General features: G+C 41.6%; 1 protein-coding gene across 1 annotated transcript in view; it reads right to left on the reverse strand.

Annotated features, from left to right (window-relative positions):
• The window catches only part of si:dkey-92j12.5 (multiple PDZ domain protein), a 36091-nt gene extending 14040 nt beyond the window's left edge, over positions 1-22051 (reverse strand). The window contains exons 1-22 of the mRNA XM_062425713.1: positions 22039-22051; positions 21047-21213; positions 19633-19860; positions 19277-19345; positions 17778-17900; positions 17462-17545; positions 17073-17180; positions 15907-16009; positions 15663-15754; positions 15029-15242; positions 14640-14714; positions 13973-14052; positions 13589-13735; positions 12385-12570; positions 12051-12212; positions 11570-11779; positions 10643-10813; positions 9134-9257; positions 6742-6940; positions 3284-3610; positions 1372-1584; positions 641-818 (exon numbers count right to left, since the gene is read on the reverse strand). Of these exons, the coding sequence (XP_062281697.1) occupies positions 641-818; positions 1372-1584; positions 3284-3610; positions 6742-6940; positions 9134-9257; positions 10643-10813; positions 11570-11779; positions 12051-12212; positions 12385-12570; positions 13589-13735; positions 13973-14052; positions 14640-14714; positions 15029-15242; positions 15663-15754; positions 15907-16009; positions 17073-17180; positions 17462-17545; positions 17778-17900; positions 19277-19345; positions 19633-19860; positions 21047-21213; positions 22039-22051 (3273 nt within the window). The remainder of the gene's footprint in view (positions 1-640; positions 819-1371; positions 1585-3283; positions 3611-6741; positions 6941-9133; positions 9258-10642; positions 10814-11569; positions 11780-12050; positions 12213-12384; positions 12571-13588; positions 13736-13972; positions 14053-14639; positions 14715-15028; positions 15243-15662; positions 15755-15906; positions 16010-17072; positions 17181-17461; positions 17546-17777; positions 17901-19276; positions 19346-19632; positions 19861-21046; positions 21214-22038) is intronic.
• Between the last annotated feature and the right edge of the window lie 4740 nt (positions 22052-26791).

Here is a 26791-nt window from a genome sequence, read left to right on the forward strand (position 1 = left end):
GGTTGAAACGCCCAGCATTGCATATTCATTATGCTACTAAATGGAAAGCGCGTATTATCTTGCACATGTGAAAGACACAAGCCTCAGTGCATCGCGTTAGTAGATCAGCTTGCACATTTTTTGCGGGTGATGTCAAATTTGCACACGTTTTTACACACGCAAACCTTCAAGCCCTTAGTGTTTGTTGTGGTCTGTAAGTAGCTTGCCGAAAAGCAACAAGATATATTAAATCATTTTTTGGTTATTTTTCTGTGTTTTTCCAACCTTGTTCTGTTTTCAAGGTTCAAACTTAACCTTGAGTCAAGACGATAGCCTGGAATAAATAACATTTTCCAGTTATCTGTAGTATACAACAGATGACTCTAACATATTATTATGTTACAATACAACAAACACAATATCTATTTTTCAGTGCTTCTTTCTCTTACACTTACACTTACACTTACAGGCACTGACACACACACACACACACACACACACACACACACACACACACACACACACACACACACACACACACACACACACACACACACACACTCTTATTTCCAGCAATTTCTAATAAGAGTTTCCCTTCCTGTCTCTACAAACACACACGCAATTAGGAACAACAAACACACACACACACACACACACACACCTCTAGTATCCTGTCTCCAGTCCGGAGGGTGCCATTATGTGCTGCCGGACTGTCGGGGCTGATATGCTTGATGAAGACTCCCCTCATCATTTCTCCACTGCTCAGTCTTTGGCCCATGCCTCTGCCTCCCATTATGCTGATACCCAGGGACTGGCCTGGTGCTCGAGTCAGCCGCACGCTGAAATACAAAACAGAATACAGGGAAAATCTGCACATGTTGTAGAGCTGAAAAACCTACTTACAGTACAATAAGAACCCACTTGTTTTGAAACATTATTGCAAAAATATACAAGAAGGAGTATTAATCCAGCAGGTATGATTTTTTTTTTCCTTCAGCCTCCCTCTGACCGCTGCATAGAGTTTCAGAGATTAAGTCCAAACAATAGAATGATATACCTGCCAGGGAGAGGCATACAAAAGCTGGTCTTTGCATGCAGTGCAGCTTATGTGATTTATCCAAGCAGGATGCAGTTATAAATACGATAAATACAGGTTGGGACAGTAGTCGCCTTCACTGAATCTACGAAATATGAGCATGTTGAGTATGGACTGTACTGCTCTACCCCTGCTGTGAACATAACCTGTACACACAAGGATTTTGCTAATCCTTTTCTAGCACAGAGGATGGAGGGTATCACAGGCAGAGATTTGAAAAAAATGCAAGGAATGTAAAATGTGAATAAATACTAAAAATGAAAAAAGATTATTATTAACATCAATGTTTTACTGACCTTCTAGCCTGATCCCAAGACACAGGGGTGGGAGAATAAAGCTCGTCATCTTCCTCTTCTTTACCGTCCACCTTTATTTCCACTTCCAGCTTTTTTGGTACTCTACCATCTGCACTACTCTTGACCTTTTTGACCTTTTTGTCCTCCACAGTCTCGCCATCTGTTTTTCCTTCTTCCATCTTCTTTTGAGGCAGAGATTTTGGGATCTGCCAACTGATGGCAAAAATATTCAAGCATAAATAACATGGAATTAAAACCTGATGATTCTGTATAAATCATTGTCTATGGTCCAATGTTTGATAATTTACGTGAAATAATAACTCTCCAAACATAAAGGGAAGAATGCTTTAAGTCACTAATATCTGATTAAACAATTTGTCGATTAGTTAATCAAAATTAATTGGCACCAATTTGTTAAATTTCAATTATCAGGAAAATATGCAAAAAATTGTATTTTTCCAGCATTTGAAATAACACGATTTGCTGCCTTTCTCCATGTTATGTCATATTAATTAAATGTGTTTGGATTTTAGACTGTTGGTGGGACAAAGCAAGATATTTGAAGAGAAAGCATTTGAATAACTCACACTGGCAGAATTTCTGGGCATAAAAAGGCATCCTGGCGTACTTTGTTATTATATACAGTAAGTCCTTAAACAGTGTGACTCATGGCCAAAAACAAACTACAGTATATTGGTGGGCCTTGAGAATATACACTGCTTTAGGTTTAAATAGCCCTGAAAATACACATTTTCTGCCAGCGAGGTCACAGTAAAGTGTCTTTATGTGTGTGTGTGTGTGCGTGTGTGTGTGTGTGTGTAAGAGTGTTAACACATCTATACAGTATTTCTGTATATATACACTGTATATATATGTGTGTTTGTGTGTGTGTGTGTGTGTGTGTGTGCGTGCGCATGTAAGAAAGCCGTAGAGAAGAAGAGAATTTTTCATGAATATGTTTAACGGCGGAGGGCTGTAATAAGCCCATGGAGGTGAGTGATAGTGGTGCTATCTACGCAGCAGGAGCCTATAGCCAGTTAAGTTACAGAAGAGGGCAGAACAAATGGTTCCACCAGGGCTGAAAGAGAGCAGTCAGGAGAGGGGATAGGATAGGACCATGGTGGGGTGGAGAGGAAAAAAATGAGAGGAAAAGACCAGAGCAAGATGACTGAAAGAAAGAGAGAGAGAGAGACAGAGAGAGAGAGGGGGGGAGAGAGAGATGAGAGACAGATGCAGAAACAAAGAACCAAGAGAGAAGTCTAGAAGAGAAAGAGACAAAGACAACGTATTGAAAGATAAGAGTGAAGAAAAGGCTGCAGAGAGGAATGGGAGTGAGGGAGGGTGGAGAAAGGCAGAGGCACGAAGATGGAGCGAAAGCAGGGACAGACAGGAGTGAACCAATTCATTTTCGCTGACAGTCAGCACTGAGATCCATAAGCGAAAAGCTAAATATAACTCAGAGATTCAACATTCAGAGAAGCTTTTTGCCTTTACCACGGAGAAGAATGGAGAACAGAAAATATGGACTGGAAGAGACTCGCACTGAGCTGGTTGCAAACTGAAACACATTGTTTCCTCATGAATACGGTTAATTAAAGTGTCAGATAATAACTCAGATCATTAGTATGACTAAAGCTGCCGGGCAACTGAGATGTGTGATGTGTTGCAGTAATAAATTCTTGGCTACCATAAAAATCAAAAGCCTAAGGTTAACACATTAAGAAACTCACATTCCACAGAATGTATAGCTATTTCATAGCCTGAATTCTCTGCAGGACACATATCAACATGTAATAAAGCTGGAGCCTTGAAGTCTAATAAACCCTGGGACAGGTTTATCTTGCACTCCAGGGCTTGAGTTGGGATTAGGTGACCATAAATAATAGGCTGAGACCTCTGGATCTTATGTTACCTTGAGTCTGGGGCTGGGGTGATGGTGGGGACTGTGGCTGGGCCTTTGAACGGAGCTCTGAACGAAGTAGAGGCTCTGACTGTGGCTCGATCTGGAGCTGTGGCTTTAAATTTCACTGAGGCAAAGGGCTTGAGGGTGGATAGAGCTGGAGCTGGAGCTGCAGTTCTGACTGGACTGGGGGATCTGGCTGGAGCCAACGCAGGTTCTGGAGAAGGGGTTGGTGGTGTCGGGGAGGGAGATGATCTGTCTGCTGAGATGGATGCCAGAGGGGGCAAACAAAGGCGGGTACGGTGCTCATCGACTTGACTGGCTGGGACGTAGGTTATACTGCAGGAAGGGGAATGAGGGAAAAGAAGGGTGGGGGAAACATTTAAAATATGAAAGTGTGAGTGTGTCTTCATGGCTTCACATTTATTTCACATTCAGCACCAAACGATGACTAATAGGATGACAAGAACAAGAACAAGAACAATCACATGACACTTAAGGATTGAAAGGTTTATACATAGGATGGATGGATCATTAGATCTGCCCTCTGAATAAGAGAATCATGTCTTGTCATTGCTCAAAGTGTTGGTAAGACCTCTAAGAGAATAAACAGGTTTAGATTAGCTTTAGATAGACGGATGTGATGGTGACAATCTGGACAATTAGACAACCTTTAACCAATTATGTACCACTAAATAAGAGAGAGGGAAACTTGGACACACAAAACTGTGTTTAATATTGATAAATATTTCAAATTATCATTAGCTATTAATTAGGCACTGTTAATTAACTTGTCCAGACATGAAAAACAACCAATAAACAAAAGTTTAATCATTACTTAGACTGCTGTCTCTCCTGTCATATGCATTTCAAGATAATTGCTCTACAATTATAGATGTGCTCCACTCCATCAACAATGCTTTTACTGCTGTTGGTATAAGATGAAAAATAAAACTGAAAAAATTAATGAAATTGTATGATTTTAATGTCATGAAAAGATTGAAGAAGACTAGATTTAAAAAATATGATTAAAAAAAGTATTTTGTGTAAATCCAGGTGTATCTAAGCTGTGGCGTAAAAGATGTAATTTTACTGACGTGTCAAGGACATCATTAAAAGACCCCCCTCCCACTTTCATTCTTGTGTGACGCCACCAGAAGACATGCCGTTTGAATCCGCTGAAAGAGCCCATTTCTCTGTTCCACTCATGGTGGCAGATTGAATATGGAGGTCTTCTGCGCTAAGATGTTGTGACTGAGCCATGTGGACAGCCTGTCGTATCTCAACAGAGGCGGTTTGATAGTGACAAGCCCTCACCCTTCTATGTCTGTCTTATTCTGATGCTGCCAAAGCAACTCATCTGCCTCCACTCTTTGTTAGTTTGTCTGCAATGCTGTCAGGAGGAGGCTACTGTGTGAGTGTGTGCATGTGGTAGAGAATGACAGGATGCATGTGTGTTCATCTGTGTGTGTATTGTGTGTGCATCTATGAGAGGCTCTTTAAAACGCTCTTTTATTCAGAAGCACACTGTTCAAGGTGAGATGAGTGATGAATTATTCAGAGATATTTCCCATAGCAGGAAAAAGGTGTTTTTGGAGGTTAGACCATTGAAAGGCTGTGTGCGTGTGTATGTGTGTGTGTGTGTGTGTGTGTGTGTGTGTGTGTGTGCGTGCAGGCATGTGTGTGTGTACAAGCAAGAGAGAAAGGAAGAGAAAGAGGGAGGTTGAGAGAGTGAGTGGGTGTTTTGCAGGGCACTGGGGTGGTGGAAGTGGAGCACATCTCCAATCAGCCAAACAAGCAATGTGAAGCCATAACTGCTGTTGCTGATGTTAGTACAAGCAATAATTTACCCAATTTCCCCTCAGGCAATCTTTAAAATTTCATCATCTAATCTAATTTAACATGACTGCAGCGCCTCAGTCAACTATGACTGCAGCGTCAAAAACAAGGTGGTAATGGAGATCCCAACTGCAGACAAGATCATTTATAGGTGACGATGCAGTGAAAGTCATGTTTGTGACTGCGGAGGGCACATACTTATATTTATAATGTACATATACTCACTTATTCGAGTCACACAGAATGTCAAGATCTGCATGGCTAGATCTAGAAAATGTGAGCATTATTCAATTACTTTTTTATATTGTTCTCTGCATTCCCACTGGACCTTTTTACATTCTCTCTATACCAAGAACAGTGGCAACTTATATACCAAGCAGAGATGTGTTTTGCACAAGCACAATTGTAAAAGTGTATATGAATGTAACAGAAATAACTGTAGCAAATAGCTGATTCTTCTGAGCTAATGGTGCACAGTGTAAATCAATAATTTTGGAGGCTATAGTTTTGTGGTGCTGTAGAATTATATTCAGATTTACAGAATACTGACTGATGTGTTGGAATGGATGAAATGTAAGAAACCTCTGCTATATAATTTGACAGCACCACAGACTACAGCCTCCTACATGACCATAAAGTTTAATTAATTAAAATAAACTTGATAGATTTAATTAATACCTTCTGTAATGGTATGATATTAATGTAGGGCTATTGCATTGCACTGCATTAGTTTTTGCTAGATGTGCCCAATAAACAGCAGAGTGTTTATTTCAAATGTGTCATTTGCTTTTAAACATATTGGTTTTAAAAACCTCCAGGGACCCCGTGCATGGAGCATGATCTGCAGAGCAGTGGTACACCTGTGGCATAGTTAGAATGCATCAGATTAGGAAGAGCACACTTTCAGTTGGCGTGCACGTGATTGGGAATAATCACAGCTGATCAGTCTGTTTTTCTAATTGCCTCTAAAGAAATGCACTTCTTGCCAAGATGTACTGAAAATAAACCTTTTTCACGGGAGACATGTTGACATGTCGCCAAAGGAAAAGCACAGGTGTAATTCCATTTCACGACTCTTACTGGGGCACTTAAATAGAATGGAGTGATTGTTAATGTTAATGTTAACACCTGTGCTTTTCCTACACCACTGCATACAGCAATCGCTACCCATAATAGTTATTTTATTATGCTCAGATTGTAGAACTTGGACCTATCATTTTTTGCTGAACAATCTCTCTCTCTACTGTCATAATTACCAAAACCTTTACAGCTGTGACTGTACTTGATATGTCATGGTTTTTGCCAGAACCATAGAATCTTTCTCTCCTACAGCAAGGACATTTGAAGGCTCAGATCTAATATTATCTATCTATCTATTTATTATATAGAGAATGACGCACAGTGATGCAAATCCAGCCACCCAGTCTTTTTGGATACTGACTAAGGATTACTGAGAACAGTTGGTCCAGTGGAAGTTGAGTGATGTAAACTTGTTTATCTCCCTTAGGGATCCCATGAAGTTGTATGAGTAACACCATGATGTAAGAGTAAGCGTCACCTGTTCTTTTTTTCAGCTTGCAACAAAACTGTCTGCATATTGTAAGGCTGTCCGATAGTGACTGTCTCCTCACCTCATCTCTGGCCCTATGACAGAGTGTCTGCGGAGCATGGCCCTGGCCTTGGCGTTGGACAGGTGGAAGGTAGGTTCTCCGTTGATGGCCAAGATGGCGTCCCCCACCCCTAGCCTGCCATCCTGGCTAACAGAGCCCCCTTGGACCACACTGCGCACCAGCATGCCTGAACCGTCCTTGATAGCACTCACCGACATCCCTGCCAACATGCACACACACGTACACGTACACACACACACACAGGGCATAGGGCACAGGTAACTGGGGTTAACACATGCCAGTTGCACAAACACCTGACTTTGGCTAAGGCTGCTTTGAATGCATGCCAAACAGACAGACAGTCGCCCAAACAAACACCTGACAGTGGCATAATCAGCATAATCAAGACAGACACTAGGCAGATTAGCACACAAACATGGCTACACATGCTTGACATTTACACAGCATCATCCCTTATAGTCACGCACGCATAAGGTACACAAGAGCAAACACACACACAGGGCATAGGGCACAGGTAACTGGGGTTAACACATGCCAGTTGCACAAACACCTGACTTTGGCATTATCACATTGGACACTAGGCGGATTACACAAACACTTCATTAATGCAAACAGGCAGAAGCAGGTAAATCAGGACGCACACCCACCTGTGCGCACACCTCTTGCACGCACATATACACATCGCAGACAGGAAAGGCTACGACAAATTAGACAGTCTAGTCTACAACATTCTAATGGAAGACTAAGCACATCCACAACACTATGGTCGTACATAATTTGAAGCTGGTCAAAGAAATGACTTTGTGCTTATTTTTGATCAAATAAATAGTTTATTATTTTTTGATATTACATTCAAATTACAATACAATCATAGTGCCTGGAATACAATCAACTGAAGACACAGCTAATGACGCTGACAGGACAACCAGAAGACACATTTCAAAGACATGAGTGGATGTTTTAAGAAATAATGATCCAGATGAGTTGAGATACTAGAACATGGCATCAATATACATTGTTCTATTACAAATACTGCAGTTAATAACTTACTATTAACTCCCACATGATTTGTATTTGACAATCTAGTTGTTTTGACCAGAACTAAACATCTTGAGGGTTCAACAAACTACACCATTCAAGTTAAGAATTCTAAATAGGCTGTTTATAATATTTTTTTAGAGGAGCAAGGCAAGAAAAAAAGACCTCATTTTAGTCCATCAAACCTTTACCTTTAACAACCTGCTTGTAAAGCCATATAGCCCTTGAAGTACAAATCCACCATACACTGTGCCAACTTGTTAGTATGTCGCATCTCCAAAATTAGACATAAAGTCATAGTTACGTAATGGACAGAATTGTACATGGCACCTAATAATAGGAAGAATGAGAAGTAGTACAAATAAATATTGTACTACTATACAATTGTTCATAAAAAATCCTCCACATTCAAGCATTACAGGTAGTTATACACTGTAACTCCCATACTAAAGCTATTTTTTCAAATTCAAATATATTTATATTTAAAAAAACAAAAACACACACAATCTGTAAATCCTCCACGTTTGGATTTCCAGAAAAACATGCAACATGAAATATCTCAGCGAGAACACCAACAATATTTCAAACAGATGAAACCAAATAATTCAGTGACACACAGACACAGTAGGTTATAACCCTGGTTTTCTTTAACTATGAACATTTACACAACACTGAACTTTCAAACACACACACACACACACACACACACACACACACACACACACACACACACACACACACACACACACACACACACACACAAAAGTAGTGTGGTGCTTTATTAGAGCATCTTTATAGAATACAAATGGGTTTCTTACCTGGTTGCAAGGTGCTCTTAGTTGCAAGTGCAGAAGCACTTTACACCCTGTTGTTTTCTCCCTGTCATGTTTGAATTGCCAATAATTGGACTTGCTCTTGGAGCAGTTAAGACAATGTACTCTCAACACTGGCATATAAAAACAAATATATTAAGATGAACATTCAAATTAATATTGATATCCTCATTGGTTTTCATATTACTTCTTCATGTCCTCTCATATTACTTCTACCTCTTCACTGATCTCACACGCGCACACACACACACACACACACACAGATACACATACACACACACACACACACACACACACACACACACAAACACACACACACACACACACACACACACACACACACACACACACACACACACACACACACACACACAGTTATCGGCTCCTCCAAGGTATGAGGACCACAACACTTCATCACCACTCTTCTTCAGGGCAGTCTTCATCACCACCGCCTATTATCGCCATGCCAGCGATGTACACACACCAAGACACCATCATCATGAGAATAACGGAGAACATACCAAGGCTACGGTTGCCTCGGACAACAGTGATTGTCCTCTCAAAGCTGGTGCGGGGGGGCAGAGGCGGTGCTTGCTGCCTATTGTCGGCTTCCATGATGCCAAAGCGCTGACGCAGCTGGTTTTCCTGTGAGAGAGAACACAGAGGGTATGAGTGAAAAGGTGAGGTGACAAACACACACATATTTAAGAGTGGTGGTTGGTGAACAAATAAAAAGGCCTATATGGGAGCAAAAATAATGGCTGAGAACTGTAGAACTCTAACAATATACTGCATGTAACTGTGCACACCACTGGAACAAATCGTGTAGCTTCTACAAAAGTAGCGGATATTGCAAAAATTACCCAGTGCTTAAGTCCTACATTGCTATCATCACAAGCACCAGCTACCTGCTGTGAAACGGAAATTATTTCAAACAACTTATAACCGTCCAGGGTGGAAGCCTTTAGAGTAATTCGAAGATGTAAAACATGCAGCAGGGTAGACTTCTATAGTCCCCCAGGGCACTTCACAAAGAAAAGGGCCAGCAAGGAGATACTCTTTGAACCTTCACAGAAAGTACAAGCATCACTGAAGTTCTGAAGCTACCTTTGCAACAAGCCTGTCTTTGATGAGAACACTCTGACACTTGCTGCTCTGAGTGTCAGTGTGCATTTCTGTACGTGTCCCAGTCAGTACAGTATGTTCTTGACCTAGACCAGGGGCCAATGTCGTGCAAGCAGTAAGCACTTCCACTGAGAGGCAATTGTTGGTAATTAAGCAGAGGCCAGCACAAAAAGGCTGCCTCAATAGGATTGAGTTAAGGCCACAATGGAGAAACAAGTCTTTGACACTGAGCACTTTCTCTGTACCTGACCCAGTGATACTGATACAGCCGGCTCTAAGCTTCAACGATAGAATGTGAACAGGGAGAACAGACACTCATGGTAATCTCCTTTAGAGCACCTAAAATGGCTACAGAATCTCAGGTTTGCATGGCAAGCAATGACAAATGCTTCCTATGTGTTGTACTACAAGATTCAGACTGCTGCAGGGTTACTGTAACTGTTGCTGGGAAGATTTTAATTAGTTAGTCTCATGCATCAGGTGAGAGCCCATTTACAGAATGTCTGTTAGATTACGATGCATGATTATAGTCCTCTTAAATTCTGTTTATTCCAGATCTATGTTCTACACACAAGGGACAGTGGTGCGATATACAAACAATTGACAAACTCTGAGCAATATTGACTCAAAATCTTTGACAATGTTTTGTGTAGAGGTGCCCCTGTGGTTTAGGGGTTAAGAAATTGACCATGAACCACAATGTCCCTGGATTGAATGCAGCTTGTTGCATCTCTTTCTCCCTTCTTTCCTTCTTTACTCTCCTGTCGACTAATGTATGATTTTTTTGGTTTTGTTTTACCACAGAGCACAAGTAGCAAACAGAAAAGTATGTACAGAGATTTGTTCAGCAATAAAACTAAATAGTGTTTTTGTTATTGCTGTTAAATTAATGATACATGACATACCGTAGTAGTGTAACACGGCTGGATGATGCTGTTGTCCTCAGAGTTGCAAGTATTGGTGTTAGCCTCCGCTGCTTCAGCTAGAAGGCTGACCTGAGTGTGGCTGTCAGTGTCATCGCAAGAAGCCCGAGTGCTCCTCTCCAAGATGGGCGTCAAGCCACCGCACAATTCCAGCTGAGAATGCAAGATTTTGAAGTTGAAATTTAGGAGTGTACATAAAATAAAAATGGCAGCGTGCTTAAAAGTGAGTAAATTCACATGGAAGCAAACAGACTAAAAGAAGGTGACTGTAAATTAGACACCATCCTCTCCCCTTCCCTCTCCATCTGTAGTGTGGTCAAGCATTGTGTTCATCTCTCAGCTGCATTAAAAATTCAGACAGCCTGTAACTGGATTCTGTGTTCCTTGTTACTAAGCCACAGTCCACAACAAAAAGCAGAAAAAATATCCTCAAGAACCATACGTTTAACTAATTAACTTGCATATCTGTGACATAAATGTCATGTATTTAATGATTTTATTAATATAAAATATGATATAACATGTAGAGGCCCATATAATAAATGCATTTTCACTTGATATATAGGCTACTGTGAAACAATATGAATTTTCTATTGTCAGAAATGTTGCCATACCATTTATTTATTTATCATAATTATTATTATTTATTTATGATAATATGTATCTATTGGATATCTTTATGTGTCCAAAAGTTTACTGAATTTACTCAAACATTGAAATATGCTTCTTGATTCAAGAGGTGTTAAGATGCTAACTATGAGCGACATTAATCCTGTTTTGCACCTAGCCAGGGAGCTTTGTATTATGTAATTCCCATCTCCCCCCCCTTGTTTCCCCTCTACTGTCAGATATCAAATAAAGGCCTACAATACTAATAAAATTAAATCAAAATGTATTTTCTTCACATACCGGAAGTGGTTTGGCAACACCAATGTATACAGGGCCGTAGCCGGTGGACTTTAGTACATGCACAGCATAATCGAGGCTGGAGCCTTCCAAGTCAGTTTCATTGACGAACATGAGTCTGTCTCCAGGAAGCAGGCTACCATCTCGATCTGCTACACCTCCAGGCACCAAAGACCGGATTACCAGAACAGTTTTAGTGGCATCTTCTGGATCCTATAGTTAAACATAAGAATGGGAAAGATGGTTTACTGAAGACATACTCTAATGTACTGTAAAAATTGAATATACGTTAGACACAGTATTAACACAGGAAAAGCAAGTGGATTAGATGGTCCCATAAAGGGGAGAACAGCTGGAGTAAAACTACTATTTCTTTGCATGTTTTGAAAGCCTTCACCCTATCCAGTCCAACACTGATATTCTTAGGCTGCCGCCTATTCCAGTCTTTTCTATTTGTAGAAAGGCTTGGGGGCATGTCTCTGACCTGGTAGTCCAAGATGCTGAAGCCCAGTCCTGACTCGCCTTTCTCCAGCTCCACCACCTGAGACTCTCTCTCCCACATGGCCAGAGGAGGTGACATGGGAGGTATGCCACGTTTGGTGATGTCCTCAGCTGTAGGACAGGGTATGACACAGCCCTGGTCCAACTGAGACAAGCGAAGAGGAGTAAGAATACAGAAAAAAGGGATGTATAATTTCAAATGCAAAGGATGAGAAACATTTCTGATGTTTATATTGTTTTAAGGGGAAAGCTTAACACTAATCCCTCTATTCATCTTTCCCTCTGTAGCTCATCTGTTCATTGATGCATGTGTTCACCTTGTCATTGAACTCAGCCAGCAGCTCTTTCAGGGTGAGACGGGCATCATCGTCCTCTTCCTCATCACTGTCGGGAATTGCAGGGGGTATAATGCGAGAGCACACCAGGCATACACACATCGGCTGCTCCTTCAGGATATTGACCACCTCCCTGTGTGTCTCTCCAATGAGAGGGATCCCATTCACCTGCCAGGAAGATACATACTGTGTATACAGTGTTTCTAAAATAGATATTCCTAAGGTCAGTGATTTGCTGAGTCATTCTTTAAGCATGGGAAAAATAACACCTGTGCTGTTTGTCGGAGGTTAAAGATGCTGTATATAATCCTTTTTTTAAAAAACATTAAAATAACAATATTTAGAGTGTTAGACATTATTACATGTTTGTGTGTGTATATGTGTTCATGACCAGGCAGTCCTAAAAATGCAACACCTAAACACCAACTCACAGCAAGCACAATTAAGGTTGAAATTGATATGGGCCTGCTAAATTGAGTGAGGCTCCTTTTTAAAAAGTAGATGAACAATGGCTTTGGTACGGTGGTGTCATCAGGGGGAGATCAAAGCGTTGCAGAAAGACACAGATGTTATACACTCAAAGACAGGAGGGACACAAGCCAGTCTGCAGTATTTTCTGTACTGCTAGCTAAGATAATGTACTATAGACTCATCGTGGTAAGTGATGTGCGTGGTTGCGTGAATTTCTTGATGATGTTAATTTCTTGCTAAAATGTTTGCCATATCAACTTTATGAGGTGATAATAGGTCACTGTTGTATTTACATCTTATTGTGCTACCCCCAAGTGGCCAAAAAGTAGATTTATGCAGGTTTAAAGAGAAACTAATGGTTATTTAATTACTGTTTATCAGATATACATACAAAATGTCTTTAGTGTGCAAAAAGGCTCCCACTCCAGGTTTATTGTTGCTGTTCTTATACCACTAATTACTGCCATTGCTAAGCGCTTGAATGAAAGGCAGACACATGTCAGAAACTACACTACTGTGAACTAAAGATATGTAGATGAGGGGTGCTTTTTCTTAGTCATCCAACTGTGTATCCAGCAGATGTGGCAATATAATCAGTCCTATGCAGACCACATCTTGTTCCAATTTACATGTTCTCATAACTATGTTTCTTAGATGACTAAAGGATGAGTTGCAGAACAGTTGGTTTAAAGGATTTATGGTATCAGTCAGTTACCTCAAGTATCTGGTCTCCATTGAAGACCTTGTTGCTTTGACCAATGGGCCCCTCAGGTAAGACAGAGCACAGGTAGTGATGTCCTGCCCGAGCCTCTAGACTGATGCCCAGACCACTAGTCTCACTGAAACGCTGCAGCTGACAAACCTAAGAGTGATTGTGACAATGAGTAATGGTAAAGACAGGAAAAAAAGCAGCAGGGAAGCACAGTTTGATGGGTAAGAGGGCTGTATAGGGGATGTGTAGGTGTCAGTCTTTAAAGGAAACTGGGTTTTTCATAACATGGATAATTACATGTAGTCTTCTAGAGGGGAAATTAATAAAGCATTTATTGTTTGATGAGTGTATGAATGTAATACATTTCTTTACTACAGAGAAACATACAATAACTTCATATCGGGGTCCAACTGCATGCTGCCACCTCCTCCTCAGGTCTTCCTCCTCAGCTGGCGTCAGTTTCACTCCTGTGTGCACACACATACATAGAAAACTTACCCTCATATCACACAAGCACTGAGCACAGACACTAACATGCACACACCACGCACCCCAGTAACACTGCCCTAGCCCTACATAATTCAATCAATAGAGAATAGGATCTGTGTGAAAACATCTTCCGTTTTATAGAGAGAAGACAGCATAATTCCCTTGACATAGCAGAATGTCACCACACACACTGACACACCGACACACACACACACAGTACAGGCACACAGGCGTGCGTATTCACACCCACCATCTGATTTCTTGGCAAACAAATGTTTTCTTGTTCATCTATTAAAGCCTCACAGCAATCAGGGCTTATTTGGCTGTGCTTTCTAATCAAGCCCAAAAATCCTTGTCTAAATAAAGCCATATATCCAGAGCCAAATCATCTGGAATAAGCTGAATGAGTTGGATAAACACATGATTGCACAACACTATAAATAGAATCCCATCAAAGAGCATGCTTCACTGCCACATTGCTGTTCCCTGAGCCCACTCAGCATATCAGACTAAGTCCCATGATCCAGTTCCAGACTGCAGTGCAGTATGGGAAAGGGGAGCTTACCGTTTCTGGAGTCATGTCGGGGTCGTCTGTTGGCGTATGCTGCTCTCCGGGAGATTTCACGCAGTGAGCAGATTCCTTGGTGATGGGGAAACACGTTTGAGTGCAGATCCAAACACACATATACACAAACCCACTTGAGTTAAATAAAAAATAATGTACACAGTTTCACAGCAAGCATTTGAGAAATTAAATCATGCAAGAGTTATCAAAGGGCATCATCAGGTTAAAAAAAACACCAAAAGTGACTGTGGTTATGATATAACTCAACAGTTAAGGTAGCACCTTATGGATAAGTACATGCCAGATTATAAGCATGTTTTCAATGTCAAAACTGATGTCCTCATGATAGCCCTGATCCAATATGTTCCTCTCTTTCAAGCACAAAGCACCTGTCTCCTGAATCTTGTTGAGGCCCACTCTGTAGGGATTGCCCTCATGGAAACTGTGGGAGTGTCGGAGGGGCTGCAGGGGAGGGGCCGGGGGCAAGATGTGGCTCAGACGGACGGATTTCCTCAACAACCTCAGTCTGACCAGGGGACCTGTCCTCCTCAGCACTTCCATTGCACGTTGCTCACTACAGCCCTGCAAGCTCACCCCATCAACCTGAGGGAAACAGACAGATTATGGATGAGGAGAAGAATCAGAAAGTAGACACAGAGATAGAAGAAGCATTCTTGTGGATGGGGTGGAGAGACAATAAGCACAGGTAAATTAAATTGTAAAGTAAAAAGAAATCGATACTAATCAAAGATAGAAAAGAGCAAGATGGAAAGCATAGGTAAAAACATGATGAAATGATGAAGAGTTAGATAGGGGTAAAGTAAAACTAGCAGAATTCCCCTTCATCAGCTAAAAAAAGACCCTAATTGGTGTGTATGGAACTACTAAAAGTTGCAAACTGGGCAGATTTTAAGATGCTGAAATCGTTAAGATTCAGCAGAGAATATATTCGAGACAACAAGGTATTTGTCTTCAGAGAGCACAATAAAAAAAGCCATCTGTTGTGTTTTTACTAGAACTCACAGACAGGATGATGTCTCCAAGGTGGATGCGTCCATCTTGATCGACAGTGCTGCCTTTCACTATGCTCTTTACTATCACGCCAGCGCTGTAAACTGAGGAGAACAGGATGAAAAAAACATAATAGGCTTGCATAATAGGGATAATGTTCATTTATTATTTATTTTGTTTCCATCAACTTATATTGGAGCAGTAATCCTTAACTGATATTCCAATATGTTAACCATCTTACAGTAGATAATATTACCTGAGTTTAGGTCACCTATGTAGCTAGAAATAGTGAATCCCAGGCCCCGGCTGTTTTTAGTGAACTGCACACTGAACTCAAAGTCGTCGTCCATGTCATTGAGCTGCACAAAAGGACAGAAAGAAAAAAAGTATGTACATCTTTTTTGGATTCAAATAAAACATGTCACTCACTAGCTAGTTATTTACATAAAAATGTGAAAAACCATTTCACTGATTTTCAACCTTATTGTCTATCCGAATCAGGGATATAGTGTGAAAAACAACACCTGCAGTTGTTGCCATTGTTCTCTATGGCTCCGGGGATGCCAAATCTGTTGTTCTTCTGGCACCAGCACTGTCATTTGATGTGTACAGTGGTGCAGTTGGGGGTAAGGAAGAACTACAGGCTATTTCAGCTTGGATTTCTAGTCTCTGCCTTTGGGTAGCCAGCGGGCATGCTCTAGATGCCATTCAAAAACAAAACTTCCTTGTTTTCTTCGCTTGTATTGCAAACTAGCTATGTTTCCAACAGCAAAAATGGCATCCCAAAATAGGAGAGCAGAGTATGATATGGACGAGGATACATTTTACACTGTTTTGGCTGACTTGGATAGTCACCCATATTTATTTGAGCCAGAGTATATGGCAGAAGAAATGCAGAGGAGAGAGACTGAGACTTCAGCTGCACTAGCTGTGCAAGAGGACACGACCAGCCCGGACCGTCCAGAACCTGAGCTGCTGAGAACAAACAGTGACTTTTGGCACCTTTGCTCAAATTGACCTACGATTCCAAAATAAACCAAATCATTCTGCGGCAATGAATTTCAGTTTGGTGGTTGGCCGTCAGAAGCTTGTGCACAATGCATCCTGGTACATGTAGGCTCTGCTGGTATGGCTATACCTGCAGGAACACTCGGCTTTATCAGTCAGTATAACACACACTGAGGAATTTATTGCTTCAATTGACTACATTTACCATCAACACTGATTAGACATCCACATAAAACATGGTGAAATATGGACTGTTATTCTTACACTCACACACGCACGCACGCATGCATGCATGCATGCATGCACGCACGCACGCACGCACGCACGCACGCACGCACGCACACACACACACACACACACACACACACACACACACACACACACACACACACACACACACACACACACACATACCTTGTCATCCAAGCTGCCCTGGTTGAGGAGAGGAGAGGAAAGGTGGTTGTCCTTGGTAATATCCCTAGCGATGAGCAGTTTCACCTTGCTACCAGCATTTCGCAGCACCTGGGCCAGGTGGTCATTTGTGAAAGAATGAAATTAGATTGTGTGTGACAATGAATAAATAAATAACATAAATTTTATTTAAATTTAATTTAGACAGCTGTCCTGGAAAACAGCATTGCATACTGGACTGCACAAACACAAAGGTGAGGCTGCTATGTTGGTTTTAGCTGTTTTTTTAACATCAATTTATGTAATAATATGTAATATTATCTAAGAGTTAAAGAGAAAAAAAAAGTATCCCATTGTCTAGCTTTGTAAATATCTACAAATGGATATATCACCTGTGCCACCTGCTCACTGTTCATGCCAGCCAGATCTGTATCTCCAATGCGCAGGATTTGATCTCCGCTACGCAGACGTTTATCCTGGGACACAAGACAACAATACAAAAATTCATGCAAGCACACTAGATGCACTTGTTAATTTCTAGCTGATTTTTTTTATAGCTTCTAGCTTAGTGGTACTTCTAGAAAGTGGTATCGATCTCATCTAACATGCATCAATAAAGCACATGAGCAGATTTCCAAAAATGCTGAACTACTGCTTTAACTGGCTGATTAAAGTTTGGTTATGGGATTTACTAGCAGCTCGATTTACCTGACCAGCAGCTCCTCCTGGAAGGATGGTCTTGACCATGACTCCTGTGCTGCGCCCTCCTATGATGCCAAAGCCAAGACCCTTCCCATCATTGATCAACTCTATCATCTCCACATGACGCCTCTGACATGAAAGACATTAGAGCAAGAAGGAGGAAGACAGAGAAAATCTGTTTTATAGGTCTGTAACTAACAATTATTGTCATTCATTTTATTAATCTGCTCATTATTTTCTATTTTCTAAGAAATGTTAAATAAATGAGAAAAATGTTAATCCAAAAGATATTCAGTTTACAGTCATGTGTGACACATGAAAGTTACAAAATTTCCGATTTGGAAGCTGGATGAGCTAATTTTGCACCCCAGTACAATTAGAAGTGGATGCTATTTGTACCCTGGTATATATAGCAAGTGTTCTAATTGCACCCGTCTTGGTGCAAATATCAATGTTTGCTATTTGCACCCCAGTACAGGAGTGCATGCTGCGGGACTGAGTGTCGGAGGGGAGCGTCTGCAGATGCGAAAGACTCCCGTATCCCACCGGGACAGCGGGATAAATAAACGTTGCTGTTCTCTTCTGTATATCATATAATAATTTCTGTCCGGTGAGATCTATCACTTCCCGGCCTGAAAAAAAGGCAGGTGTGGCGTGTTAGCGTGAGAGCAGCTTGAAATGCGTGTGTCACGGCCAATGCCTGAGACTTCAGAGGTCTGAAATGTATTTGGTATCCATAGCAACCATAGACTTATCAGTGAAGATTTGATTTCAATCATATAACAACCTGAAGGTTTTAAATTCAGATATTGTCGGGTTGTATGAATTTACTTAACAAAGTTATGAAAATGTAGCAGAGTTTTTCCACTGAAAACATTATCAATAAGTAACTGCTACTGCAAAGACTCGAACCCAGGTCTCCTGCACTAATGACGGACACGATGCCCATTACTTAATGATGTGACAGCCCAATATATTTGCTAATACGGAAGATAGATATTGGCAACAAATTATTTCTAACTGACAAACTGACGCTTGTATGCATTCACTGAGGAAAGATTATGAAAATATAAAACAACTTTCCCGCCAGAAATGTCTTTAGAACAAACATTAGAGATGAAACCTTTCTAAATTCGCCCTTTTCTGTTGGCGTGGAAGATGAATGTCCGCCATGTTTTCACGTTGTTATACGTCTAGGGTGCAAATAGTTCAGCTGTGTGGCCGAGGCTATTTGTACCAGGGGTGCAAATAGACACTCCGTAAAAAAAATCACTAAAACGATTACTCGATTTGTAGAATAGTTGCAGATTAAACCTCTGTCCATCAACTAATTGATTAATTGACTAATCATTTGTTTCCGCTCTGATATTCTAATTAAATTGTTCAAAGAAAAAGTGAAACAACATCAAAGGGAGGAAAAAACATGTTTGATTCCATTAACTATCTACATCCACGGACACACATTTACCAGTTCTACAGTAACACGTCACGTGAGCTTACAGTACCTCATGAGCAATAGCAGACAAGTTTCTCCCCATTGACATGGATCGGGGTATTCGAGGGGGAGTGCAGTACTAAAAAAATAAATGTCATGTGTAAAACAAAAGCAAACCTAAAATGACATTGGGTGAGCTGAGCAGCCTCTTACGACTGGATGGAACCCTCAGACGGTGTAATATCTTACAGTGCTTGAGTTTTATAATGTAATGTGATATTCTCAAATGTAAAATGTGACATTTTGAATGGTGATGTGTTGCATTTTACAAATACTATATATTCGGTTGGCTTATGGACTTATGGAATAAATTGCTTCCTATTACTGAACTCCTAACCTCATGTTTATGATGGATATTTTAGGTACCTGAGATTCAGTGTGAACACAGTTGTCTGGGTAGATGTCAGTAAAGGACATCTCCTGTGAGCCCAAAGAGGTGATGCTACCACTCTTGTGGAAGGATCTGGCCGTGCTGGGTCTTCGGTTCTCCATGGCCCATGTGTAGGAGTCGCTGTGACTCAGCGTCTTCAGTTCCAGCGCCATGCCCTGGCATGGGCCACAGTTCATGGACACAGATTTGGAAATGCCCTTCCCCTGGTAGGATTGAGAGAGCCGCAGGGGAGGGATTGATAGGAAACAAATGGAGGGGTGGAAAGAGGAGGGTAGAGGATTAAATGGAGAGGATGGATTGGGTGTGATAGAGAGAGAATAGATACATGTGGGAAGGATTGAAGGATGCAAGGGAAGGAAGAGAGAAAGATTTGGAGGAAAATGGATGAGGAAGATAGGGAGATGGTGGAGACATTAATTGAAGAAAGGAGATATGGAGACAGAGAGGAACAGGATGAGGGTGAGATAGTGATGGAGGGATGGGAAATAGAAAAGATAAAGAAGTGGGGAGAAAAAGGGTATTGTTGGCATGAGACAATGAAGAAAAATTAGGGAAGAGGGTGGGAGGGGGAGGGTAAATGTGTGTTAGCCAAAAGGGAAAAAACCCCTAACAGAAATAAGGTTAAAATTGAGAAAGGAGAGGGAAGATAGATGAGTAGGAACACAAGGAACTGAGATAAAGGCTTCTGTTCAATGTCACATAACCCAAAACTGCTCCCTTTTGTCTTATAGATTTCCTGTTTCTAAGTTTCTAAGGGAATTTCAGTAGATGCTTATTTCAGATTTGCACTGTCAGACCTGTTGGAGCACTGAAAATATACTAATAAGCAACTCCACACTCCATTGACTTGCACATATATCCCTATACTAGATATAAAAACCTGTAATTTTTGTAAGAAACAACACTGGAACCAATTAAAACTGTGTCAATGTCAGTCCAGATAAAAATCCAGAGACATTTGACATGATCCAGTGCGATGTTTCCTGGAATGCAGAGATGCTAACAGGCTAATGTAATAATGAGCATGTGTGTGTGTGTGTGTGTGTTTGTTAGTGTAAAGACTTGGGCTTATTGGGTTAGCCTATTACAGCACACCACAACAGGTAATTACTGACCCAAGCCACAATACTTACCACTGACAAATGAGTTCAATTGATGGTGTCATAAACAAACAAACTCCTCAACATGATATATTGCCACTTCTTCCTTCCTCTCTCTCTCTCTTGCTCTCTCCTCTCTCTCTCGTTCTCAGGGCTTTAGTGGTAAGCTTAGGTAAGCTGATTACTCATCCAGTTTGGTTCCTGCATTCAGTATTTCGGGAATGACTCCAGTTCCCTCCCTACCATTCAATATACACCAAACACCCACACACTCATGTCCACTCTGTACCTTTGCTGGGGGCTTCCGCTGAGCTTGCTGTAAGCTGAGTATATGATGGAACAGGGGGCTCTGCAGGACAGTCTTTAATAGGGAGAGTTTTTCCTGTGTGGGGGCCTCCCCTCTCTCCTTCAGTTTGGCTTGCAGCCGCTCCACAGCCTCCAAGGCACACTGAGTGTCTGCAGAGAAATTGTGTATCATTGGTGTCATTCAGAAGCAGGATTTCTCTAGGCTGGCTTTGTATTAGCCCCCACAGCTGCAGTGTGACATTAATACAAACCCAGACTTTTGATAATAAGCCATGTAATGTCAATATTTAACAGGTTCCGATGGCAAAATGAAAGAGTTTACTCAAAACTTGCATAGTGGCTTTGTTAAAATACAATGTCTGTTTTTATTGACATCTTCTGTCAGCACTGATTGGATGATAAATATTCAAACAAAAGTGTTTGCTGGTATGAGTCCACTGGGAATTTGGTTATAGCCTACTTATACTGCTTTGCTTATACTCATATACTGTATATATATATATGAGTATACATCCATTGAACAAGGCTGCTGTTTGGGATCACTTGTGTCCAAAACCTAAAGAAAATATTTCTTTACAGGAAGGCTAAAAACGTGTTATTAAAAGGTAGTGTGCTACCTATTCTTAAAAAAGAGGGGGGAACCTTAAATTCTGCATCAAGTCATACTGCCCTGGTTTATTTGGCAGAGCAGCAGCTAATGAGCACAAGCTTCACTTGCAGTAATTACATGTGGCAGAGGGTTAAGACCCTGTAAACTCCTCACCACAAAGTTTTGACTACCGACCAGACTGTGAGTCCTGTGCCACCTGCGCATGTAACTGTTCCCTCCCGTCTGGCTGCAGCAGTCATGCCTGACAGCTTCATTGTAAACCTCTGATGATGACTGTTGTGGGGCAACCTTACTGAGGTTACTGGAACATGTTTGGCTTAAAACAGTGCACTACTCTACATCTGCAAGCAACTGAATACACTTACCCATGATTTCCATCGCAGCCTGCCAGATCGTTCAGATGAATTGTGTCCTTATGACTTTCTGTCTCAGTTGAACATCATTCTTCTTTGTTTGGCACCTGTAACAGCAACAAAAACAAAAGGTTTCCGCTTTAACATGACCTTGTGCATAGTCTTTTTTTGTGAGGAAGTTGACAGCATATTTATGGAATAAAAGTGCCAAGTTGAGATTTCTACTCGAAGATATATATATATATATATATTTTTTTTTTAAATATTTCTGCAGAAAAAAAAAAAAATTGATTGCCTTCCACTCCTCATGAGCAAATGACTAATTAATGAACCAATATTTATTTGACATCTCTGCAGCATGTATCATTTTACCTCGACATCCTCTCCTCCAGGGCCTGTGCCATGCTTGCAAGCGCCTTGCTTGTCAACTAATGCTCTTTAGCAGGATTTAAATCTCCTCCAAAAGACTTTATCAGCCACTGATGGTAATTACCAGCGACACATGGCCTCCCGACCATTCTGACTTGAGGGGAAGCCTGTATAGCTTCAAACCATAATACCAATGACATAATTTGATTTGCAAAACGATGGGCTGGAAATGACAACGTCTCATCTAAAATCTAATTAGGGGCCATTGATAGGCACGAGGGGTATCGCGGTACCTACTTATATGCCCTTCACAGTAGCCTAATGAAATCTATATCTTATTCCTGTCGGTGTTAAAAGCAACACTGACTGCTCCCGAATAAAAAATAAATAAATTACAGATGATGATTTACAGCAATTAAATAGGCCCATTAGCTACTAATTTGACACGTATTCTAGAAGACAATCTGTTAATTTCTTTAAAAATGACCGGGGCACATTTACAGTTATTACTGTGACGAACAGACGGTCATCAGTCCGGAGTCGCTTGTTGCAGAAAGCCTCATCTCACCTTCATTGCAGCGCCGGAGGGCTATCAACAGGTCCCCACTGAGCTCCAAGCGCAGCACATCCGCCAACTCTTCCAGTCCGAGGGAGATTTTTTTTTTTACAGTCGAGAATACCAAGGATGACACTTTTCGCGATGGGACAAGTCATTACAGCTTATTGGGAGACTGCAAGATATCAAGAAGCAAGCTGAGCGTTTTTATTTTCCAGCATTGTGTCCGCTGCTTGTGAGCGCTCCCCGCAGTGCGCATGTCACCCTCTGATCTTCAGGCACACAAGGCTCATCCCTATGTGGGCCTAATGAAAAAGGAGTAGCCTACAGTAATCCTATAAATGCATTTCAGTGGGACACTGTGAAAATAATGCCTGCGAATATCACTGCGAAAACCAAATATGAACTCTTAGACACAGTCCTTGTAGACATAATTAGCTCTATAGGCTTATTAAAGACGTATAATTAGCTATAGTAAATCTAAATTAAAATAGTAAAGCAAATGTTCCCACCACTGCCACTAGACAAAAGCCCAAACAGTTGCACCATTGACTTACACATTTTGCTATATAATAAACTACTTAAGAAAAAAAACGAATTTGAAATTCACCTTTCCATATATGAAATGTAATAGGCTACATCACTATTGTACGTTTATTTGTTAGTAAATTGACCCAGGGACTGTTTTGTTTTCAGTGTTTTCAATTGAAATGCGAATGGTTAACTTATATTGCAGTCTGTTTTTTGATGCATTGATATTTCTGCTAGTCCGCGAATGTCATCACTTCAATTCAATCTTTAAATTTGCCAGTAGCCTACACGCCTACCGGGCAAACCGCTTCAGGCTGAATTGTTATACACTCCACATTTCTGGCTTTCTAAATCTCAAACTAGGGTCCGGGGACAACAAGCAGTCATTTTAATGGGCTTCAGGAGGTCGTAAGTAGCCGAACTCAGGCCTGTGATTTCACTTTTCTCCCTCTGTTTTAGCTGACGGTGTGACCATGTTTTGCACACAGTGTACCTACTACAGTTGTCACCCAAAGGTACAATTATGCAATCATCCGCCAAGACAAATCCAATAACAAACATATATCTTTTGGGCTTATTCGAGTGGGTGAGGGTGGGTGGGTCCAATGTACTCTGTGTTAGGCTTCCTTCCATTAAAAAGTTTGGGACCCCTGTGTGTGTTCACACGGCAGGTGGAGCCCTAAGTCCAGAGATTTAGAAGCCAGATCCATTTCCATGTTTTCCACCAGACACCCCACTTCATCTCTCCCTCTTTCTCTCTCTGCATCCCCCAGGCAGGAATCATCACGCCCCCCACCTCCCCCCGCCGCTCTCTCTCTCTCTCTCTCTCTCTCTCTCTCTCTCTCTCTCTCTCTCTCTCGCTCTCGTTCTCTCTCTCTCTCTTTCTCTCTCTCTCTCTCTCTCTCTCTCCAGCCCTCCACCCACCCTCGGCTCCCCGCCCGCCTGCAACGCAACGCTCCTCTCGCCGGGGCTGCGCTCTGATCAACCGAGCATCCACCGCGCCTCCAAATTGGTTTGTCATTTCTGACCCCTCTCTCTCTGTGTTGACCACGGTCCTCTGCTCCGCTGCGCTCTGCGCCTGTGGACTTCAGCACAAGTCAGTAAGAACATAAAGGCACCCGGGAAAGATAAAGAGAGCGAAAGGGAGGGAGGGAGGAAAGGATACAGACAGACGGATAGGGACAGAGATACGCCTCTATCCTCCACCAGTACTCCACTGGACTTAGTGCATTTGGATGGACGAGATACATCCTCTTGTGTGAGCGCTGATCGGGATACTGAGCACGCAGCTATTGGTTTATTACATCCTCAGCTTTATTCTCATCTGCTCTTAAGATTTGCCCACATCGGGGTTTTTTGTTCAGGAAGAATTACCACAGAGACGGAAACGAGGCGCCAAGCAGTGACATTATTTATCGACTGGAAAGATATATTTCTATCCAAGATCTGCGTACTCTGGACTACATGAAAGAGCGTGGAAAAGGTTATTCCCGACTCCTCTGCGCTGGATGTGTATAGCCTATATGCGCCTACATTGCTGCGACTGGTGATACGGTAAGGATCCTCTCTTTATTCCTTCACAGATGATTTAGATTTTTCTTTCAGACATCGCTGGTGAATGTCGAACCTCTTGGCTATATGTCAACCTGTGTCTGTCACTGACCTGCTCTGAAAGCTATACGGCAGCGCTGACTTTGGTTCTCACGGATGCCCATGGGAATGTGGCCTGCGATTATTGTACTTTAAGGGGAAAAGCGGGAAATGGTCCAAATGGATGAGGGGGGTGAAATGTAATATAGTTCCCGTATTTGTGCAGATAATGCTCCGGCGGCATGCGGCTGCATGGGCGTCGGTCGGATGCGAGACGTCTCTAATAAGCAATGATACCTATTACCTCTCCAGCAAATAATCAATCCAATCACATTACACCTTGACGGCTTCTCGTCCAGGATGTACACAAAATTATGATTCTGTAGCCGTCTGCCTCACTGCAGGGTGCAATGAAAAATCATCACATGCTCTGGCGTGATGGATGACAGATAGACTTAATGTTCACCTCCTCAGGTTTTTTTCCTCCTGTTTTATGAGGCTGTCATCTGAATATATTGGAATGCAGTTAGCCTGTTTGAGGCTGTGCTGGTTTGTCAGCCGCAGTCTAAAATCCAGAGTAAATCCAACCACTCTGTAAAAAAAGGAGTATCCAGCAGGCCAGTGCACCCCAGGATACGTCAATCATGCGGATTCATGAGTTGAAGCTATATGGATCTTATTTACAGAAGAGGCGTCCAGGGTTGCAAATGACCTTGATGTGCTACTGAAAACTACTGAAGGTTGCACAACTGCTCGATCTTGACCTAAACTGACGACTACTCTGCTTCAGATTTATGTAACTATAAATGCACAGTGTACTCTTTGTCATCAGCAACAAAGCAAATAAAAACATAACCCTTGTATGCTCCCTTAAATGGGCTAATCATAAGTGGTTTGCCTCAGAAATAATTTTTGACAATCAAAGCACACTCTTACATTTGACCCTCAGTAGTCATTTGTTGTGTGAGTCTTCTTGGGTGGTTGTGGACCGGCCCTTTCCACTCTCGGGCAATCTACACTCATCATCCAAATGGCTTTCAGCAAAGACATGTGTGCAAACTCTTTGTGCATTTCTCTCTCAGTTCGCTGTGTTACAGAGGGTGGATGCAGGCTCTATAGGTTGGAGTGGTTGATAATATGTTGACTCATCTGTCAGTGCTGCAGCTAAGAAAAGTATCTCCAAGGTGTGCACCGAGCAGGTGGGGAAATGGTCAGTGTAGGCAGTCATCCGTAAGTCTGTGCTGGATACAGTGTTACATAGATTTGCTTGGTTGCCATTTTTTCCCAGCATCTGTTAAAGCACAATCCTGTCTCCAAGGAGATTATTAATGTTTGTGGATGAGATGAATAACACTCATTTTATGTCTAAATGATCCTACAGTTTCTTGGTTGATTATTTGTTTTAAATATTAGAGAGATGTAGCCTCAAAAATATGTTCCTGTCTAAATCCTGCTGTTCTTGGTTGTCTGACAAGTTATTTGTTTCGAAACAGAGGAGAAACATGTAGCCTCAATTGTATTTGTGTTTTCCTGTCCAAACTTACACAAGCTACAGTCAATGTTTTCGGTTTACTTTTCTGACAGGCTTGAATAGCCTCTCCAGAGAGAGCCACGGGCTGTTTGTCTGACATCACACCATGAATGCTAGGCGTGTCAAAGAGCATCTTGGGTCACATTCTGCACCCTGATGACAGCGCCGATGTTGTCGGACCACCTGAA

This window comes from Scomber scombrus, chromosome 2 (assembly GCF_963691925.1).
Source record: "Scomber scombrus chromosome 2, fScoSco1.1, whole genome shotgun sequence".
Lineage (NCBI taxonomy): Eukaryota > Metazoa > Chordata > Actinopteri > Scombriformes > Scombridae > Scomber > Scomber scombrus.